The sequence below is a fragment of the Erpetoichthys calabaricus genome, chromosome 17 (genome assembly GCF_900747795.2).
Source record: "Erpetoichthys calabaricus chromosome 17, fErpCal1.3, whole genome shotgun sequence".
NCBI lineage: Eukaryota > Metazoa > Chordata > Cladistia > Polypteriformes > Polypteridae > Erpetoichthys > Erpetoichthys calabaricus.
Genome location: NC_041410.2, coordinates 18,441,375 through 18,463,545, shown reverse-complemented (window position 1 = coordinate 18,463,545; position 22,171 = coordinate 18,441,375). Strand labels below are relative to the sequence as shown.

General features: G+C 39.7%; 1 protein-coding gene across 2 annotated transcripts in view; it reads left to right on the top strand.

Moving 5' to 3' along the window:
- The window catches only part of nedd4a (NEDD4 E3 ubiquitin protein ligase a), a 142,131-nt gene that overhangs the window by 50,450 nt on the left and 69,510 nt on the right, over window positions 1–22,171 (top strand). The window contains exon 1 of one of the 2 annotated variants that reach the window (XM_051920478.1): window positions 3,275–5,250. The exons of the other annotated variant lie outside the window; for it this stretch is intronic. Within the exon in view, the coding sequence (XP_051776438.1) occupies window positions 3,763–5,250 (1,488 nt within the window). The 5' untranslated portion in view covers window positions 3,275–3,762. Of the gene's footprint in view, window positions 1–3,274; window positions 5,251–22,171 lie in introns of those variants that run through there. 2 annotated transcript variants of the gene reach the window in all.

The window sequence follows — 22,171 nt, the reverse complement described above, 5'->3', positions numbered from 1 at the left end:
CCTCTAACTGGACACAGAATCCATTACATTCGTGATATTACAGCTCTCTGAATAATTTAAAATACTGAGATGTATACGTGATATCATTTTCATGATGATAGGAGTTAAAGCATGTTATTAAACATGGGAACACGGTGACGCAGTGATAATGACGAGCTGGCGTCCTGTCCAGAGACTGCCTCACGCAAGATTCCTGCTGCGCCGTGCACGACCTTCGATGATAAAATTTATTGCAGCAGTACTGTCTGTTTCAAACCTACTAACCTCCAATTCCTGCCCTTCCTTTTCTTTCTCCAAATAACTAATAGCCACATAATCAGCTCTGTAATAGATGTTAAGCCATCTGTAAGCTTAGAACACCGATTCTTCAGAACTTTTAAGGAACATTGGAATATCTTCGTAGTACATGTTTAATTATTCTATCCATCTATTCTTCCAGGGTTGTGCCAGTCCCAGCAAGAATACAGTATGAGGCAGGAACAATCCCTGAACGGGCGCCAGCTCCTTGCTAGCGTTGCGACACTGTGACCTTGCATGTTTAATTATTAACAGTATCCATCCATCCATTTTCCAACCCGCTGAATCTGAGCATAGGGTCACGGGGGGGTCGTCTGGAGCCAATCCCAGCCAACACAGAGCACAAGGCAGGAACCAATCCCAGGCAGGGCACCAACCTACTGCAGGTCACACACACACACACACACCCACACACCATGCACACACTAGGGACAATTTAAAATCGCCAATCCAACTAAGCTGCATGTCTTTGGACTGTGGGAGGAAACCCACGCAGACATGTGGAGAACATGCAAACTCCACTCGGGGAGGACCTGGGAAGCGAACCCAGGTCTCCATACTGCGAGGCAGCAGCGCTACCACTGCGCCACCGTGCCACCCTATTAACAATATAAATTATTTAAATGATGTTAACATTTTATCTGTATAATGTGATAAACATATTTTGCTGCATTTTATCTTAAAAATATCAGCATCATATGTAAATACGTGCTTTATAAAGTGGTGCAGGTTGTGCAATATTATAACTATCGAAAGTTTACATTGAGGTGATTGTACTAATAAGTACAAACAGTTCTACAAGGAGCACTTGATGGACTGATTGAGTGCATTTATAGTTCTTGGGATGAATGTTTCTGAACCGTGATATCCCTACAGGAAAGGCTCTGAAGCATTTGTTGTTTGAGAGCAGTTCAATAGACAGCATGGCTGAGGCAGCGTATGTGTGATGCTGTATACCGATAATTCTCTTTCCGATTAGATTGCGCACACAGATACAGTGGGATAAATAGTCTGAGTGGTGCATTGTGAGGAACAACGCTAAAGAGGCTATGGTATTTGGAATAGTTTGGCCATTCCGTGGACCATTTATATTGTTACAGGTTAATTACAATCGGGAGTACACAACATTTTTTATGCGTACGCACCGTTTATACATGAGGTCCCAGGTTGTCTGTTTTTTGGCCAAAAAAAAAAAATCCTGTTAATGAAAAAAATTTTGCAGAAAAAATGTACACAACACTTTAATTTGCGATTGAAGCTCAAATTAAGTATGGGCCACCCTTGTGTGTGTTACTTCAGTATGAGCGGTAAACTGCAATATTTGCTCCTAATTCCTTTTTTGGGTGCCACTAAGAGGACATGCAGTATTTTTCACAGCTTTTTTCCCTTTACAATAATTTTCTGCTGGTTTATCAGTGGCACAGACAAAACAGGTTGAACAGTGCAAGTGGTAGTAGAAGCTGGTAAAACAGTAAGTAAATAATCTGCATTGTAGCAGCTGCTAGTAAAGAAAATTATTAAAGTGTAAACAAAGAAAGCCATAGACGGTGTGCATGCCGAGGCACTTTTTTGTTCGTATTTGAGCATACATTCAAAAGGAGGAGTATTTTTTTTTTTTTTTTTTTTTTATATATATATATTTTTTTTTTTTTTTTTTTTTTTTATATATATATATATATATACAGTGGAGGTGGCAGTAGTGACCAAGTGGTTCACATAGGAAGGTGAGAAGGAGGAAGCTATTAATGGTAAAGAAGGACACAGAGCCACTGATAAATTCGTGAAGGACAAATTGTGCACAAACCTTGGAAAGTTCATCTTCACTCAAAACCATATACACATGAAATACGTAGTGTAATAGAAAACAGTGGCTAACATAACTCAATGTTATTGGACAAATTACGCGGATAGGATTGGCGAGCTTATTAAACCTGTTCGGTTAACTGGCCACTCTAAATTGGTGTTTTCTGAGTGACTGTGGGTTTTTCTTTTAGCCTGTCTTGCAATAGACAGGCGTGTTATCCAGGATTGGTTCATGCTTTGTATAGTCAAGTTAGGGTCTGAGGGAATGGGTGTAAATGTAAATTAATGGTGTGTTGTTTTTTTTTTTTTTTTTTTGTTTTTTTTTTATTATTTACATCTAACACATTTGTATTGATTTTAATATTTTATTAACATACGTAAATGGTTCATGTGCATTTAAGTTGTTGTATTATCCTAATTTATATAAAAAAATGCTATTGTATGTTAAGCTTGTCTGTTATTCTTGTGATGTGTGTGTATGCTCCTTAATGTTGAAAGTCCAATAAAAAGAAAAAAAAATCCTTTAAGGTGTGTTACTTAAAGGGAAATAATAAGTTTAGTGTGTCTGTTAACTGTGTATCACCGTTACCTGCTGTTAGCTGCAGTCATCTAAAAATTAAAATTGCAACCGCCTGTTAAGAGCAGAAGTAGAAGTTTAGTTTTAGTTTTAATTTTGTTTTCCGCAGATGACTTTTTTTTTTTTTTCTCTAAAATGTCAGTGAATGTTCCATACTGGCCTACAAAATGCTTTTTATTTTTTTTATTATTTTGCCTGCATGACTTACTTTGGTTTAGAATTATTGAGATGTAGTTGTTTTCTCAAGGGCCCCAGAAAAACATTTTAAAATGTTAATTAACAAAAGAAACCAACTTTCAAATTCCTATGGCCAGAGTTTTGTAAACAGTTGATTAACTTGCTCTGCTTTATCTGTGCATCAAAGAGTTGTTTGAAGGAAACTATAATTGCTTTTACAAGTGTGGTTAACTTGTACTTTGTAATAGCTACCAGTAGCTCTCTGCATATTTTTACAAGCCCAGTGATTTCCTAGTATGGGTACTATTTGGAAATTCAATCCTAAATTTGATACCAAATCATGCTGGACCTCATTCCTCCCAGTTTCCTGTAATTCTATACTCAAAGGGTAAAAATATTGGTGGTGGTACGGTGCTGAGGAAACTTTAGACATTGCCGTACTTGATTTAGTTTTAAACTGCTCAGCTAGCGGAGTAGAGCAGAGAAGTGCTTAACATGCTGTAGTCTGCAATCCAAGATTGTTGTTTCTGGGCTGGATTCATTCGTGCAAATTGTTGAGGATATAATTGAAACAAGGCTTTGGTGTGTGTTCAGTTCAGCAGCCAGCTGCAGCAGTTTATGTCTTTGAAAGGTATCGCACCTTCGTAACTTTTTACTGAGGAATTTCACTATTCAGAAGCCGGTGGTTTTAGCTGCGCTCACCCTGCAGAGGTTGTCAACTTCACAGGCTGACAGCGTTTAGTTCAGCCTTGAGTGGAATGTTGCTTGTCACTACAGCTGTTTCGGATATCTTCAGCTACTAATGATTGTAATAACAGAACAGGGTACTGAGCAGTTGTTTTGGTGTTGCTGCTCAAGTGCACTTCGCCATGCATCTTGCTCACTCAAAGGATTAGAAAAGAAGACAAATGGCACGGAGACTCCGTTTGCATTTTGCAACAAGAAGAAGCAATACGGACCCTTTGTCGGAGACTTGTGGCAGTGATGTGGAAAATTATGTTTCTGTGTCATCCCAGAGACCTACTGAAGTGCATAATATTATCCAGATGAAAGTAACTTCACCACTGCGCTCATTGCCTCCCTTGTCGCCAGACCTGCGGCAGACGTCATTATTTATATCAAAGGTGAACAACAGTAAGAAGAGCACGTCTTTACAAATTTCTCTCCAGGCTTCAAAATGCAGTGGAGACCTTGAGACTGGAGCATATGTGATTCCGAGGGATAGAGAGAAGCCGGTTATCTCAGAGACTTGCAATTTAGGCACAAGAGACCATCACAGGGATGCTTGCTACTGTCCTAGCAGTACCCCAGAAGAAGAAAACTCCAACAGATTTCCTGCCTCTGCAGGTCTGTCTTGTAATGCTTCGAGCATCCCCGATTTAAGGTCATGCACAGATGACAGAGGTGAGAGTGCAAGAACCAAAGATGATGTTGCTGGTGATTTTGCATCACTTGGAAACCCAAGTAATGATGGAGGTTCATGTAGCAGTAGCAATGCAAGTGATGCAGGGTACTGCAGCAGTAGCAGCATTTATTTTGATCCTGAATTCCTTGAGCGGCCACCAGCCGCAGAAATTATTCCAGCAAGGAGAAGGGCAAAGGTGCCACTGAGACGTTGTTCTTCTCTGGTCATTTTTCCTCGGAGTCCTTGCAGCACTCCACCCACATCCCCAGTTAGCCCAGGGCCTACACAATCGCACGCTTCCTATCAAACCTCACATCAGTTCTGTCTTTCTGAAGTGGATCCTTCACAAGAAGAAGAGGAGGCAACATCAAGAAGTGCTGTTGCTACCGCAGTCAATGGCCTCCGTTTGTCAAAAATTAGTTGTCCACCTGTAGAGCTCAGGGATGTGAGGCCCCTTCATTTGAATGGGGCACCAGTGGATAAATCCTATGGAACCAGCACCAGTCTGGACCAGCAATCCATTCGTGAGAGATCTGAAAGGCACTCTAGTGTTTTATTACATTATACTTCACCAAGGGCAGCTGCATCCTCCAGTGGTACAAGAAGTCTCGAGCATTATGAGCTCCCTGTTAGTGAACCCAAATGTGAAAATCTGCAAGAGCATTGTCATCTAAAATTAATGAGGAGCACATCTGCTTGTTTGCCATCACAGCAAAACTCAGATTATCCCCTAACCAGTGTCAAAGAAAGGAACAGTAACCAAGCAAGAAAAAGCCACCACCAAGCCTTACAGAGAAGCCTTTCACTTGAGGTACCTTCTCAACAGATTTCATGGCATTTACCATATCTCAAGAAATACAGCTGTGGAGCACCTAGAGTACATATTCGTTTGTCTCCAGGAAATGAAGGAAGGGTTTGTGGTTCTGTAAAGGAAATAAAAAGGAACTCTGAATGTGAAAAGATAAAAATAGATATTGGACAGGATTGTAAGGTAAGCAGCATTTCTCGCCTATGTAGAATAGTGTTCTAAATCTGTTATTTAATGCTTAAAACATAATGAACTTTGGTTATTTTCATTCTTAAATAAAATGTTATGGTTGTTCAGTATGTTGCATTGCTATTTCACAGTATTTGAACATAGTATTTGTTAATTTCCAAGCTGGGATTCTGGGTGGAGTTTCCCAGTACAATCTAAGTATTTATTACTAAGTTCACTGTAAAATGGACCAATATGGGTGTGTGCAAGTATCCTGTGATGAGTTATTCTCTTGTTTGATGTCTAGCGTTCATTCCTCTTCAGTGCTAATTTCTGTTGACTTTAATTCTTCATGAAACCTGTATTGCAAAAAGCAGAACAAAAGCAATCTATAAATTAATTCTTGGATGCACATTTTTAAATTTCTTCTAATGAACGTGTTCTAATACTTGCAATTACTGTATAGATTTGTCTGAACATAATAATGAATCAAATTGCTAATTATTCCAGAACTCCCCATGACTCAGTCTTTTTTTTTCAAGTTAGAGCAACTGTCTATTTATTAATAATGTTGCTAATCAATAAGTAATTGTATATTGTGGTTAAAAATATTTACTATGACAAAGGACTATCCAGAGTAAGAAAGAATGGTTTGTACTAATATTTGCCATCTCTTTCTAGCCTATTTGGTTGTCAGTGATAAGACATACCAAGAAAAAAAATCATATTTTTGATCATCATCATATTTTCATTCACTTAATAATTCTGTGTTAGACTAATGGTCATAATACATGCACTAGAAGTTGTGTTACTGTAGTTTACAATTGAGATTTGGAACTGTACAACATGTTTAAAGAGAACTTAAAAATGTATTACAGAAAGCAGAATTTTCAAGTAAACATTACCATAGCCCGTCTAGTGTGTAATTTGTGAATTTTGCAGTAATAAAATATAGCTTTGGAATCCTAACATTTTATTTTAGTATAGCATTTAAATGGATTTAGCAGATTATTTTATCCAAAGGAATATACAAAATTTTAATGGCTGTTGCTAGATTTCCTTACTTAAGTTATAAATGGGGGTCTAACCCAGCAACCTTCTGGATTATGGAGAAACACCTTACCAATACTGCTCTTTAAGTCGTTTTTTAAAATGTGATTAAAGTTCCCTTTTCCTATTTTGCTTTTGTTAGTTGGGGAATATAGAATTCCACTAATACTCTGTATTTGTGACGGTAATGACCAAATGTCCTTAAATGGGTTTATAGTTTTTTTTTTTTTTCAATGTTAAGTCTGACATGAGTTTTACAATGCCAATACCAATTTTAAAAATCTATTTTCTATTCTTTTTTTATTCTTGAAACCAAGGTGAAAAGTAATTTTTTTTTTCTTGTTTAACCATTTTTGTTACCTGAAAGCACTTGTATGAGACGTTCCAGTGGTAAGTTTGGTCTATAAAAATCTTTGGTATGCCAAGGGTGGGTTAACTTTCTCCTGAATCGCTGCAGTGTTTGTGGGTTTTTGTTTGGGACAATGTGATAGTCATAAGCTAGATAGTCTGTAGACGAATGACTTCTTTTTTAGCATGATAGTCACACATTTATTTAGGTATGTGATAGTGTTGAGATCACTACTCTGTTTCTAGCCTCTTCAGTTCAAGTTAGGTCACTTCTTTCAAAAAAAAGGTCTTGGTAAATCATTAAAGAGCTAATAAGTGGGGTGTCTTCTGTGGCAAGAGTATGTGAACTCTTTGGAATTACCTAGTTTCCTGCAGTAATTGGTCATAAAATGTGATCTGCTATTCATGTAAATCACAAGTATAGACAAAAATAATGTGCTTAAACTAATAACACAATTCTAATTTTTTTTTGTCTATCGGGCACACTTCAAACATTCACAGTGAGCTGTGGAAAAACCTAAGAACTTTTGGATTTAATAAATAGTCAAACCTCCTTTGGCTGCAATAACCAGAGTTTCTGGAAGCTGCAAATTAGACCTGCTCAATGTTCATGAGGACCATTGGACCATTCTACATTATAGAACTGCTTCAGCTTAGTCATATTGTTGGGGTGTCTGGTGCAAACAGCTCTCCAGAGAGCATTCCACAGCATCCCTATGGGTGAAGGTCTTGGTTATATTTTCATGTTGGTACGTGATGATCTTTTCAAGCCATACATACTCCTGAACAATTCGACCTTTGTTTCATTAAATGTCTATAAAGATTTTTTCCAATGGTATTGTGGAGTGTCAAGATGGTTTTCTGTAAACTTGAGTCATGCAGTGATTTGTTTTTTATTGTGTGATAGTAGTGACTTCCTCCTTGGTGTTCATGCCTGTTCAATGTTCGTACTGTATATGGTAGGCTCATGAACAGAGATGTTAACCTGTTCCATATATTTCTTCATATCTTTAGCATTATTTTATAGTATTTTTTTTTTGTTTTTTTTTTAACACCTCAATGAGCATTCTACATTGTGCCTTTCAACATCATCTTAGCTGAGCACCCACTTCTATGGAGCGCAGCCAAATTAACACTAGAATTACCAAAGCCTATGAAAAAAGTCGGAAATCTGGCCCACCTTAAATCCTCTCTGTTTATACACAGTTTGTCTAACTATGGACTGACGCATATCTAAACTCCTTGAAATGACTTTGTAACCTTTTCAAGCTTTATGTAAATTTAACAATCGTAGATCTTTTGAGATGTCTTTTGTTTCACGAGACATGCTTCACATCAGCAGATGCTTGTTATGAAGAGCAAACTCAAAATATTTTAATCCTTTACTAAAGGTTAATGAATCTCTAAACTGCACCTTCAATCTTAGTGAAACGGTGCTCCCGGACACAGACAGGCAGACACATTTTCCTCCATCACCACGTTTATTTTACAGACTCACTACTTTTACAATGTCCTTAATGTGCACCTCACCAAATCCCCACAGTCCCCAAAGTCAAGGCTTTCAACAGCCACTTTCTTCTTCCTTTACACAACACACTCAGGTCTCCTCCTGCCACCTCCTCAGACCTTGTCCGCCTCCTCACCCGACTCCAGCCTTGATTGTAGGGCGGTGGCTTCTTATATAGGCGGCTGATTGAGGGCCGCACCCGGCCACCTGCCACAATACACCCCCACTAGCTGAGACCTCCTGGGACCAGCGAACCATTCCGCGAGGACGGGAACCCCTCGGCGGCAAGCCGACACACTGTAGAATAGGGCCCGATCCTGCCAAAAAAAACAGAAAAACAAGGGCGGAGGCGTTGCCCTGACGCAGCCCCTTGGCTCGTCCTCAGCTGGGCCAACGCTCTCGGCCCCAATCGGCACCCCGATGCTCCTTTTCTTGGCTTCCCAGCCCGAGCAGTCCGTGCTCCCCGCCATGGAATCACCAGTGGGATCACGCTCTGTTTCCACCTCTCCAGCTGCGGGATTCTCCTCTGCCTCCGCAGAGGATGGCCCTTTGCGGGACACGCGCACCCAGCAGCATGTCCTCGCTTATCGGAGGAACTGGCTTCCCCAAGCCGCTTCCTCCGTTTACTTTGCGACGCCACGGTGGTTCGGATCTGCCCATTGGAAGAAGGTAGACCCAGCCCCGCTGGCGTCCGGAGCTTCACGGGGTCGGTCTCCCTTACCTTCCCCGCTGTGCCTCTCCGTCCAGGAGCTCCTGCAGTGCGCCGATCCACTTCTGCCTGCGGCTCTCGATCCGACGCCACTGCCATCCCTCCTGACTCCAGCGTCTCCGCCCGGAGGGCACATCGCTCGGCCGGCGGCGACAGCACAAGGCGCAGTTGCTCTTGCAGGCCCTGCAAAATCGCCGCCAAGGAGAGAGAAGCAGCCGGCTTTGGGCTTACTTTGCCAGTAGTTCCACTTACCGACTGCTCTCTGTGGGCTCTTCCCTGCGGCCCACTCAGGTTGCTACGGAGCACGGGACGGACATTCCCTGCTCTCACCTCCGACCAAACCTTGGTGAGAGGACAGGACACGCTGTCCAATCCCATGCCCATTACGAGGAGGGACTCCTGGTCTGCAGCCTCCTCGCTCTCATTTCACACTCGAGAGCGAGGTACAGGGCAACTCCGTGGCTGCTGCGGCCGTTGTATATGCCGTGTCTCCGTCTCGGCAGCCATCCTTGCTGCCACCGCGCTCTCGAGCTGTCCCTGCAACAACAACAAGTCCAACGGCGGACCTCCAGTGGTCCGCGGCATACTCAATAGACGCGGGGTTGGGTGCACGCCGGCCCGTGGGAGAGGTTGCCTGCTGTGCCGGGCCTTTCACAAACAATTTTGGGGTTGCAGGTCCCCACCTTAACCCAGGTGGAGCATCCTGCCGACTACGCCACTGTGAAAGGGTGCTCCCGGACACAGCCAGGCAGACACATTTTCCTCCATCACCACGTTTATTTTACAGACTCACTACTATTTACAATGTCCTTAATGTGCACCTCACCAAATCCCCACAGTCCCCAAAGTCAAGGCTTTCAACAGCCACTTTCTTCTTCCTTTACACAACACACTCGGGTCTCCTCCTGCCGCCTCCTCACCCGACTCCAGCCTTGATTGTAGGGCGGCGGCTCTTTATACAGGCGGCTGATTGAGGGCCGCACCCGACCACCTGCCACACTTGTTTCATTGATTTGACTCGAGGTTTGCTAACTCCACTTGGCTTTTGTTTTAAGTCATTATACTAAAGGTTCAGACTTTTTCCATCTATAAATGTTTGTTTATTGGTGTATTCAATATGTACTGTACAAGAACAATACAATTTGCACATTATTGGTTAAAACTGATTATGTTTGTATTGTAAATTAGATGAAGATCAGACCATATTTTGAGACCAATGTATACATAAATATGGATGTTTCCAAAGGTTTTACATTCTTTTTCTAGCAACTGTAATAAATTTTATAATGTGTCATTAACCATGGCATCTCCTCATTCTAAATGACCACCTTTGATGTTGATGATTACTGACTTGGGGTACCTTCTCTATGAAGTCTGCATACACTTTACATGCTTGCATGGGTTTGTACCCACATTTGGAACACATAACATTTGTTAGACACTGTAAACTACCCGTGTGTGTTATTGTGCCTAATGTTAGACTGATATTCAGCCACTTTATTGTACCTAATTTCTGCAGGGAGCAAGTTCTGACTTGTGGCTCTTACCAGGAAAAGCAACTTCAAGAAATGAATTGACGAACAGATAGACTTTGTCACAAGTGAATGTCAAAGATTAGTTTGGTTTGGTGTCTGTATTTGGATCTTTCCCAATTTATTTATCATATTTTGTTAATTTATTTTAACATTAATTTTGACATTCTACTCTTTCATATCAAAAGGAACAGAAACAGACTGTTCTGCACAAAACACTGAAGAGGAGGTGTAACATTTCACAAAATGAAAACAGTATGAATGAAAAATGCATCTGCGGTAAAAGTAAAAGCAAAAGAAGGCAAAAAAAAGATGGAAATATCTGATGCTAGCAAAATTACATTCAGTATCACAGTCTGCGGGGAGAAGAAAAAGTTTAACTATTACAGCAAAAGTTAACTGCTAATATACAACCAGTAGGTAGACTAAAAGTGTTATTTTTACTTTAAATAAACACAAGCAGTTTTAAAATACCCCAGTTCATATATGAAACCACCAGTACATGCTGCATGATAGTGTGCACAGGTCATACTGAAACACTAATACAAATGGCTGTCAGTCTGTTCCTATTTATTATTGCTGTAGAATCTGGGGTAAATTATGCAACCCTTTGCGCAAAATGTTATTTGAGAGCCACGGACAGTATGCTTTCAGTTACCTCCAAACTTCGGATTCTGACTAATGGCACAGAAGCACTTAATTTGCCACATTTATTCATTTAGCGGATGCTTTTTCCTCCCAAAGTGAGTTAAAATTAGAAATATGTCTATTTTTACAGAGTGGGTTTTTGCAGGTAGTCATTAGTGAGTCATTAATGGGGACTGAACCCATGACTTTGTAAATATAAATAGCATTACCCCAAGATACTTTACAGTTATAATAAAATTGCTTCTGCATTGTGAGCAATGTTAAATAAAGCAATTTGCTTAGGGTCACACTGTGATTTAGTTGTAAAGTTTGACACCTCAAACTTGTGATTTACAGTTCACATCTTTCAAATAGAGGGCTTCAGTGTAACAATCTTTAACACACATGACGGATTAACACAAAGAAGTCATTTACATGTAATGAGGCTTTGTGCTCCGTAGTAGTGCCCGAACCATGTTAGATGAGGAGGGATCTATGCCTTTTCCTTACCTACTGCCGGTACCTGCAGCCATTTTCACTCGGACAGATAACCCTGCTTCCAGGACATGAGTGTGTAAAGCTGAGTCAGGAATCTTAAACTCAACCCAACAAGCCCCCTGGTCATAACCTAGCTGTCTGAAAGATGAACAGAAATTGAGTGGAAATTGATAGTGTCCATTCATGTTAGGAAGTTAATCCTTGAACCTAATTGCTAACAGATGTGACCATGCACCTTCTTTTTTAATAGGCACTATTTTATACCAGAGAAGTATAAGCTGTCCAGCATTATTATAATTATTATATGTATAATTTAAAACATCAATATAACAAGCCCAGCTCACCAGACCATTTTCTTTTGGACCATCAAACAAAGTTGTGAAGTGGTTATAGACCTTTTGCATTCCCCTCAAGATTGCTACCTCTTCACCTGGGACTGTTTATATAAATGTTATCAAAAAGTGTAGTTGCTAGGTCGTACTAACATTTGTGAATGAACAAGTCCCAGTCCAACTAAATTTCTAAGATGGCTAACCAGGAAATTCTGTGTTTTTGTGTGTTAAATGAACTTTTGTCTGTCTTGGTTTCTGAGGGACCAAAACCCATGGTCTGAGAAGACACCTTACAATAGTACTTCTGGTGGCCTCTTTTATTAGTTTGTTATCATTAATGCAATTCACTGCATTGTCTAGCTACCAAAGGTGTTAGCTACTTTTAACATAGTGATTTTATTAATTTATTCTTAATGGTGTTTTTGGAATGAAAAATCTTGAGTCCACATGAACATGGGAGAGGGTCACTGTAAGGATTCTGGTGTGGCTCAGCTCATGTAAATAGAGTATCTGTGTGCATATGGTTTTGCCTGTGACCCTAAGTTCTCAAACTAGATAATTGCTAATACTTGGCTTTGCCCTGAAATTCTATACATGAAAATATTGAATTGAGAGGATATGAGATGTATATTTTATTGAGTCAAATGAACATAGTGAACAGTCTAAAACAGAAAGTCAGGTATGAAAACACAACTTTCATCCTGCAAATGTAGGTACTGTTTTTTTTTTTAAAAGGGATCAGAAGGCCGACTTTAATACAACTGTCACACCAATGACATCATGTACTGCTCAGTTCCAGGTGGTTGTGAGTAATTTGCCAACAGCTGATGCAATCTTGGCAAAATGGCAGTGCCTGTGATCAACACAAAATGATGTTGCAGGAAAATGTTGAAAATTTGCAACTTTCTCAAAACACATGCTAGATAGGAACTGATGTCAGAATTTGACTCTTTGGGTTTAAAACCACCACAGCAGATCCATAGATTGTGACAATCCTCCCACTATTTTTCATAAACAATAAATCTGAAGTCCTAACAGGTATCTAATGACAAGCAGTGATGGCCCTGGCACACCACACTCTTGTAGCACTTTTTATAATTGGGCTTATCAATTAGTAGTTTCCAAACCAGGCCCAGTGCCATTGTGGTGTAAAAGGGAAGGTGGGGTGGGGTGGGGTTGGGGAGGTGTTGGCCCCCACAGTTTTGTATGAGAGGATTTTTAACACATTTTTACTTAACATGCACTGTATGAATTCAATGCAGCATAGTCACTCATTCATGCAATTCCCACTGACTCTATTTCAGTGCTGCAGGAAAGAAAAACAGCAGTTCTTGTTTTGAAACAGTCTTTTGTGGTAATTTGTCAATGTGCATGTAACAGTGATTACTGGTAATTTTTGTTTACATTTTAAGCCTGTATATGATGATTTTAGTAAGTGAATTCAACTTCATTTCACAATAGTTGTGGCTGTTCCACATATAGCACATTTATCTTACATTAAAATATATAAGTACTGTTGTAATTCTGAGCTGTGAGGAACTATGCAGGTAAGAATCTGTGGATGACAGCCATGGGTGATCGCCCAGCATGAAAGGAGCATCACTTAACAGTATAGTAGGTGGGACTGGAAAACAACGAGAAGACAATGCACAGGGAGGAGAGCTCACAAAGATGATGATTCCCCCTGAGAAAGTGTAAGCATTTCACTAGGTGTCTCCCAAGATTGGAATAGTGAGTTAATCGTAGTCCCCTTCAGAAAAGGGCTAATAAGATGTCCAGCTAATGGCCATTTACTGCTGCTTGTGTCAATTCTTGAGCTGTTCCAAAACATTTCATCAGTTAGGGGAAGGTGAATTTTGGATGAACACTTCCATATTACTTGTATTGCATTTTATTTGAGTAGAGGTTCTTAATAGCATAATAAAATACCTACTAATAATGTCAAAATTTTACTTTGGAGTATTTATTTGTTATTGTCCTGTTTATTGTAACTAAAGTGAAGTTTCACTTTGAAGGTTACAATGGCCAACTAAACCAAAATATGACCACACCAAATTAACGCCCCTACCCCCCCCAAAAAAAAAAACAAGTTTTGCTCCTATGCATAGTGAGGAGGATGATAACGGAGGCAGTTTCACAGCTGCAAAAGTTAGTTGAATCTTATACTTTCATAGTTCATGGTTCATGGCAGGAGGCTTTTTGGAGGAGTTCAATGAAAGAAGTCCTTCCTGAGCCAAAGTCTCAAATCCCAGCATCTCACTTTGCCAAGCAACATTGGAGCTACACCTGAAATTGCGTAGTATGGTCATATGAGACAAAAAGTGAACTTTTTGGCCAGATACACCATCATAATGTTTGGTCAAAAAAGGTGAATGCCTGCAAAACATGGCACCTCATACCCATAGTAAAATATGGTGGTTCAGTCGTTCAAAGGTCTGGGAATAATTTTAACCCACCTCTTCATTTTTTTGAATGACTTTAACTTAATGACTTGCACAGATTGTCAAGTAGTAACTTCTTGTTTTAAGTCCTGTCACATCATTTTGGAGCAAGTTTGTTCAGAACTTTAAGAAAGCCTTTCTAAAGCTCATTCTGATGTAGATTGGTGTGTTTTGGGTCATTGTCTTGTTTAAAGGGTGCAGGTTACGCTTCCTTTAATTCACAGCTTAAAAAAAGAAATATCTATATTGTTCTTTAAGTGATAGTAAGTCATTTGTCCTTGTCCCAGTGTATGAAAGCATTTCCAACCCACAGCAGCAACATCATTTAAGATTGCAGTTTTAATTTCAGAAGTAATTGGCTCCATGATGGCCAAGAGCTAGAACATTTGATGGTTGTCGATGTGCATTTTGTTCCGTATTTTGTACGCATTATATATAACCTAACTAGACTTTGCTGTTATTTTTTTTCTCATCTCTTTCTTTTTGTATATCCCTTTTGTATGACTTGTTTAATTGCATTTTTAGGAGAAAATTCATACACTTTTCTGAGTACTCCTGACATTTTATTTCTAGTGTTGAGAAAAGATCACAACAAAAAGCAGTTCAATAAAAGTGTGCAGATAGTCAGATAGGGACAATTTGTTTTTCATAATGCTGTAACTAACAACCTATAACATTTTTAGAAATGATTTGCTCAGCATTTGCAGTGCTTAATGCTTCCAAATGTTGACATCTTTAATCTTCATATATTTTACACAATTTCCTCTATATGGAATTGCTTATTGTTATATTTTTGAAAAGTACTGTGCTATGGATGCTAACAATCAATTTTTATAGAATTTTTTCATTGAGTATATTTTATAGATTTTGTTTTGCTGTTATATTTGCTTCTTTCACTTTTTTAAGGTATTTTAAAGGTTGTCTCTGCTGGAGTCTAGGTTATATATTTGAAAAAAAGTATACAGCAACCCTGTTTGTTTGATGTTAATACTTATGACTTGGGAGTATGAAGTTTATAAGTTGCTGAGTTTTGAAATTAAGCTTAAAATGACATGACAGTAAAACCAGAAGGATTTACCAAAGGGAATTAAAAAGTAAAGGTATTTGAAAGTTGTTCCCAATTTATATTGTTTGTTTATAAGCAGGCATTTCCAATTTTCATGTAACACAGAACGTGCCTTTCTATATAGCTTAACATCATGAACAGCAAAGGTTGTCAATCTTGATAGAAGAAAATTCATTGCTTCTTAATTGTAGATCATCGTTGGCATATGACAGATGACACCTTCCTTAGTGATTCTTGAAATTACTGCTTTTTCATTTAAAGATTATGAATTTGAATACTACACTGTGTGTAAAACATTAGGGTTATGTGAGAAATATGCAAAACTACCCTCAAATTACCTTTGTTTTTTATTGGAATCCCTGTTCATAATGGCACGCAGTTTTGTTTTAATTCTCTCCTTCGCTGCTACCTCCAGGGGGTTCAGAATGTGTATCATAACTGTGCCTGCTCTTTTAATTGGCCTGTTGATTTTGTGGGCCTCTATTTGTGATGTTACCAGCCCAGCACACCATAATGTAGAAAGTATCACTGGCCGTCAGAGTTATAATAGAAAATGTAAAGGATGTCACGTCTCCCATTAAAGGAACATAGTCTCCTAAGAAAAAAGAGCCTGCTCTGCCCTTTAATTATATAGTCCCCCTGTGTTCCAAGATGAGTCCAACCTATCATTAATGTGGACCACCTCTACATCTGCTCCTTGAATTGTGACTGGACCGGAGGCTCTTTGGTTTGATGAAAGTCAATAACCAGTTCCTTGATTTTGCTGATGTTACAATGCAGACACTTCTCTCTGTACCAAGTAGCAAACCTCTCCACCTGACTCCTGTACACTCTCTCATCCCCTTTATCAATACACCCCATAAGTGCAGAATCATCTGAGAATTTCTGCAAGTGATATGACATGGTATTTATTGTGTGAGGTGCACATAGTGAAGAGAAAAGGGACTGTTTCTTGTGGTGTCCAGTGTTGCTCACATCCATATAAGAAAATGCAGTCCTTGAGTCTCACAAACTGTTTAGTGCTAATCTGTGCATTCTGATCTCTTTCTGATGTCTGGGAATGGCAACTAATGAAATTGTCTGTGAAACCAAAGGGTCGAAGGTGTTTGTTTGCTCCTAGTTCACAATAAATGAAGATGAAGCTAGATCATTGAGCGATCTTGATTTGGGAAATTTAGATTTTTACATAGTTTCATACTTAAATAGGTAGATAGAAACACTAATAATTTTAATGAAAACTGAAATGTTACAGCAGCAATCCATAAAGTGCAAGCAACAATTCAGTACTCAAAATTGTGGAGGAGATCCGCACCACCCCAGTAATAAGGGGACACATCGCAGAGAGTAATTGCTGATTGCAGAAATGACCTCATATAATTCTGGCTGCAAAAGTACACTTGGATTAGTCTGCTGCTGGATGTTGTCTGCTGTCAACCCCTGCCTCCAAAGAGTCCAAATCGACTCCCAGTATGCCTTCCTTATCAGTTTATTGAGTTTGCTGGCATCACAGCCATGTCCCAGACTTAAGCATAGAAGAGTGCACCTGATTCAACAGGGTGCTAAAACATTGGTAACAAATGTCTGGATATTCCTAAAAGAAAATAAACTTCATTAAAAAATTAGTGTGTTTTGAAATTGTGGATGTTGCAGTCTTTTGTTAAGTTTTGGAATCATTATTGTTGATTATTTTGTGTTTCTTTCTTACTTTGTTTATATTTTTGTCAGCCATTTTTGTTCATGCAGTCTCTGCTATTTTGTGGATTAACAACCATATTGTTAATAGTATGGAGCTGTTGTCATCACAGGATACCAAGAAGTTACTCATTGTGATATCATCATCAACCAGGAAATACAAAAAGCATGCTATTCCTGCAGTCCAAAACTCTGGATTTCTTAAACAAAATCTTTTATTGTATTAAGAGAGTTATTTGGAATAGCCTTTTTGTTATGTGTTTTATCTTTGACCTCTGGTTAATGTTCTGGGCTTTGGTGATTTTGTTCTGATTTTTTTTTTCTTTTTCTCATCTCAGCCTGCTCATTAAAAGTATTCTGTTTTTACTTTCCCACCTCCTGGTCCGTTATTTTTTTTTTCCCCTTTCTATCAATCATTTCTTTACTAGTGGTGCATAATGTCAGGAAAGAGTGTTTGATACATGTTTACTGTTCATTTAAACTTGCCATAAATGGGGCTTCAAACAGCATGTTCCTGTTGCTTTAGTTCTCTCTCTCTTTTTTTTTTTTTTTAAAGCACTGGCAGGTGAAGTCCATAGTACGTTGCAGGTCACCCCCTTAATTACTAGGCCACACAGTCTAAGCACTTTGTGTTTGTTTGCTGCTTTGCATGAAACCAGGATCCTGTCACTAGGGCCTGGCTGTGCCTAGCCGATGGAGCATAAGCAAAGTTGTTTGCTTTGCACTGATCTTGTAAAGTTACTAGAGGTCAAAGATTTCAATATATGGGACACTTTTTATAGTCAAAACAAAATCCATGATCTCTGTTGGCACCGCTTCTTTAAATGTTCAAGCATCTTCCCTCTTTAGTAGTACAAATCCCCAGTCTACATACCAACCATAGCAAGTAATGATTTTACTATAGATGGGCCATGGTAGTCATATGCTATCTCAGTAATGAAAGTCTTTCTCGGGAGAACATATTGCATTTATTTCTTGGTTTTTTTTGTCAATGATGACTATTGATGTGCTGTACAAAAATGCAGTAATATCAGACAGGGTGAGTGGCATGTGCTGAAAAATTAAATGCTGCTTTTGGTGGTGCAGGGAGGAGGCCATCTTGAGGGAGCCATAGCCAAGTTGTCAGACACACTTCCACAGCATGCTTCTGCTGACACAGTAAGAGAAAGCACACAAAGGCCTTTACTGTGCAAGTTATACTTACATTTTCATGTACATTTTAAAGCATATACTTCTTTTTATGATGTCATGTCTTTTCAGTGTAGACATAAAGTGAACTGGGTCAAACCTTCATTTTGTAGCTTTAGACAGTATTGTGTTGTAACATTTCCGATAGATATGACCACAGACTAGGGTTCCTAAAATGAGATGCAACAAGCACTCTCCTGCAGTGTGAGTGAGAGATTAGACAAGAACTGTTGAACTTGATGATTAATCATATTATCAGTGTACTGCATCAGACCATATTCTGTTTTTATGCTGTCAGCCAAGGAGAGTGGACTGGAATGTGCATGCGTGAACAACGACGACTTCACTGTACTTGTCAGTGGGGGTACTAGTAGCCGTTGAGTGAGCATGTGTACTGTGTAGCCATTGCATTCAAAATGACTGAGCGAGCAGAACAACAAATCTGCATCAAATTTTGTGTTAAGCTTGAATATTCATCCATTGAAACTATTCAGATGATTCAGAAGGCTTTTGGAGATGATGCAATGAGTGCAGCGCAAATACAAGTGTGGCACAAACGCTTCAAAGACGCCCCACAGATTTGGTGCCCTGCAACTTGTGGCTTTTCCCAAAAACTAAAATCACCTTTGAAAGGGAAGAGTTTTCAGACTGTCGATGAGATTCAGGAAAGTACGACGAGGCAGCTGATGGTGATTCTAACAAAGGATTTTGCAGAGTGTTTTGAATAATGGAAGAGATGCTGGGGGAACTGTGTGAGGTCCCAAGGTGCCTACTTTGAAGGGGACTGAGGCATCATTGTACAATATCTGTTGTATCTTCTTCAATAAATTTATCTATTTTTCATATTACATGGCTGGATACTTTCCAGACCGACCTTGTGTGTGTATATATAGTGATTTGATTTCGCAGTGGGCAGAGGATTCCCAAACTGGAAAGGGTGTCATAAGAAAAGCAAGATTCTTAGAAAGGCCCTAAAAGAGAGGGGAGTATCATCTAAGAAGAACTGGGCAATACCATGTTGCCATTTTAAAAGTTAGCACTGGCAGGCCAGTTGTTTCTTTCCAGGCCGTTAAGAAACAGTACACAATCTTGAAAAGTCAGGAATGGCATTGTATTACCCTTTAATTTAGGCAGCCCAGATGTTACCTGTGTGGCTTGACCCACTGTGGACAGCTCAGTGATCTCAAGATGTATTGTGTTGTTCTGATTCAGAAGCTTTTCAGTTGCAACCCCCAACCACCTTCTAATCACAGGGGTAAATTATGTGTGTGGCTGGATGTGACTCCAGTCAAGGCAGTGTATTCCACTTCATTGCAGTTCAGAAGTCATCAAAGATCCCTGATCCTTTAAGTGTAAATAGTAACTCGGGATGATGGGACATCTGGAACCACCTAGTACTTCTTAAGAACTATGCTGGTCATGGAAATTATTCTATTCTTCAATTGACAGCTTAAGAAACTGTGTTTTTAGTGGTAGGCAAGTGGACAAGTCATCTTGAGTGGTTCTGAGTATATATAGGTAGGTCCAGCTAGGGTTTAATTTGGTTCTGTTTATTTGGTACTTTTGTATTCTCTCTGTGAAACACCTTTGACACTCAATTCATAGTATGAAAGTATACGTGTGTGTTGAATGTATGAATATATATGTACAGTACTGTGCAAAAGTTTTAGGCAGGTGTGAAAAAATGCTGTAAACAAAGAATGTTTTCAGAAATATAAATAATGATTTATTGTTATCAATTTACAAAATGCAAAGTGAGCGAACAAAAGAAAAATCTAAATCAAATCAATATTTGGTGTTCCTACCTTTTGCCTTCAAACCAGCATCAATTCTTACAGGTCCACTTTCACAAAGTCAGGGATTTTGTAGGATTCTAGTCAGGTGTCTGATCAACCAATTCTACCAAACAGGTGCTAATGATCATCAATGTCACACGTAGGGTGAAACACAGTCATTAACTGAAACAGAAACAGCTGTGTAGGAGGCTTAACACTGGGTGAGGAACAGCCAAACTCTGCTACAAAGAAGAGGTTGTGGAAGACAGTTTCATGGCATGGCAAGATTGAGCACAGCAACAAGACACGAGGTAGTTCTACTGCATCAGCAAGGTCTCTCCCAGACAAAGAGTTCAAAGCAGACTGGGGTTTCAAGATGTGCTGTTCAAGCACTTTGTGCTTACTCAAAAGAAACGGGCAACATTGAGGATCGTAGACGCAGTGGTCGGCCAAGGAAACTTAGTGCAGCAGATGAAAGACACATCAAGCTTATTACCTTTCGAAATCGGAAGATGTCCAGCAGTGCCATCAGCTCAGAACTGGCAGAAACCAGTGGGACCCAGGTACACCCATCTACTGTCCGCAGAAGTGGTCTTCGTGGAAGAGTTGCAGCCAGAAAGCCATACCTCCAATGTGGAAACAAGGCCAAGCGACTCAAGTATGCACGAAAACATAGGAACTGGGGTGCAGAAAAATGGCAGCAGGTGCTCTGGACTGATGAGTCAAAATTTGGCTGTAGCAGAAGGCAGTTTGTTCGTCAAAGGGCTGGAAAGCAGTACAATGTGTATCTGCAGGCAACAGTGAAGCATGGTGGAGGTTCCTTGAACGTTTGGGGCTGCATTTCTGCAAATGGAGTTGGAGATTTGGTCAGGATTAATGGTGTTCTCAATGCTGAGAAATATAGGCAGATACTTATCCATCATGCAATACCATCAGGGAGGCGTATGATTGGCCCCAAATTTATTCTGCAGCAAGACAATGACCCCAAACATACAGCCAAAGTCATTAAGAACTATCTTCAGTGTAAAGAAGAACAAGAAGTCCTGGAAGTGATGGTATGGCCCCACAGAGCCCTGATCTCAACATCATTGAGTGTGTCTGGGATTACATGAAGAGACAGAAGGATGTGAGGAAGCCAACATCCAAAGAAGATCTGTGGTTAGTTCTCCAAGATGTTTGGAACAACCTACCAGCCGAGTTCCTTCAAAAACTGTGTGCAAGTGTACCTAGAAGAATTGATGCTGTTTTGAAGGCAAAGGGTGGTCACACCAAATACTGATTTGATTTAGATTTCTCTTTTGTTCATTCATTGCATTTTCTTGATTGATGTAAATAAACGATTAACACTTCCATTTTTGAAAGCATTCTTTGTTTACAGCATTTTTTTCACACCTGCCTAAAACTTTTGCACAGTACTGTATGTATACTGTATATATATATATATGTGTGTGTGTGTATGTGTGTGTGTATACATATATATATATTTTCACGGCATTCGAAGTCTGTGTCACAATCTGATAGTGTGGGTGGTTACCTACCAGGTAACGTTTTGTGGTTGGCCAGCAATCTGCTAACATCCGCCACGGTGCCCTCAGTTTGTGAAGAGCAGATCATAGAATGGTTGAAATAGTTTACTGTCAAATAAATGCAAAGAGTACACGACACGTGTTTCGCCCTCATTCTGGGCTCATCAGGTGTACACACTCCACTGCACTCCCTCTCGGGAATCGAACCTCGGACGTCAGCGTCAGAGGCGATGCCCCTAACGTTGCGCCACGGCGTGTGGTTCGTTTATTTGACAGCATGTAGATCGGGGTAATTACATTCACAAACTGAGGGCACCATGGCGGATGTTAGCAGATTGCTGGCCAACCACAAAGCGTTACCTGGTAGGTAACCACCCACACTATCAGATTGTGACACAGACTTCGAATGCCGTGAATGTAATTCGCATCTTGCCTGAAGAAGGGGCCTGAGTTGCCTCGAAAGCTTGCATATTGTAATCTTTCTAGTTAGCCAATAAAAGGTGTCATTTTGCTTGGCTTTTCTCTACATTTATTTGACAGTAAACTATTTCAACCATATATATATATATATATATATATATATATATATATATATGAATGTAAATCTGAAAGAGACCTAAAGTTGTTAAACTTGGATAGATTCGA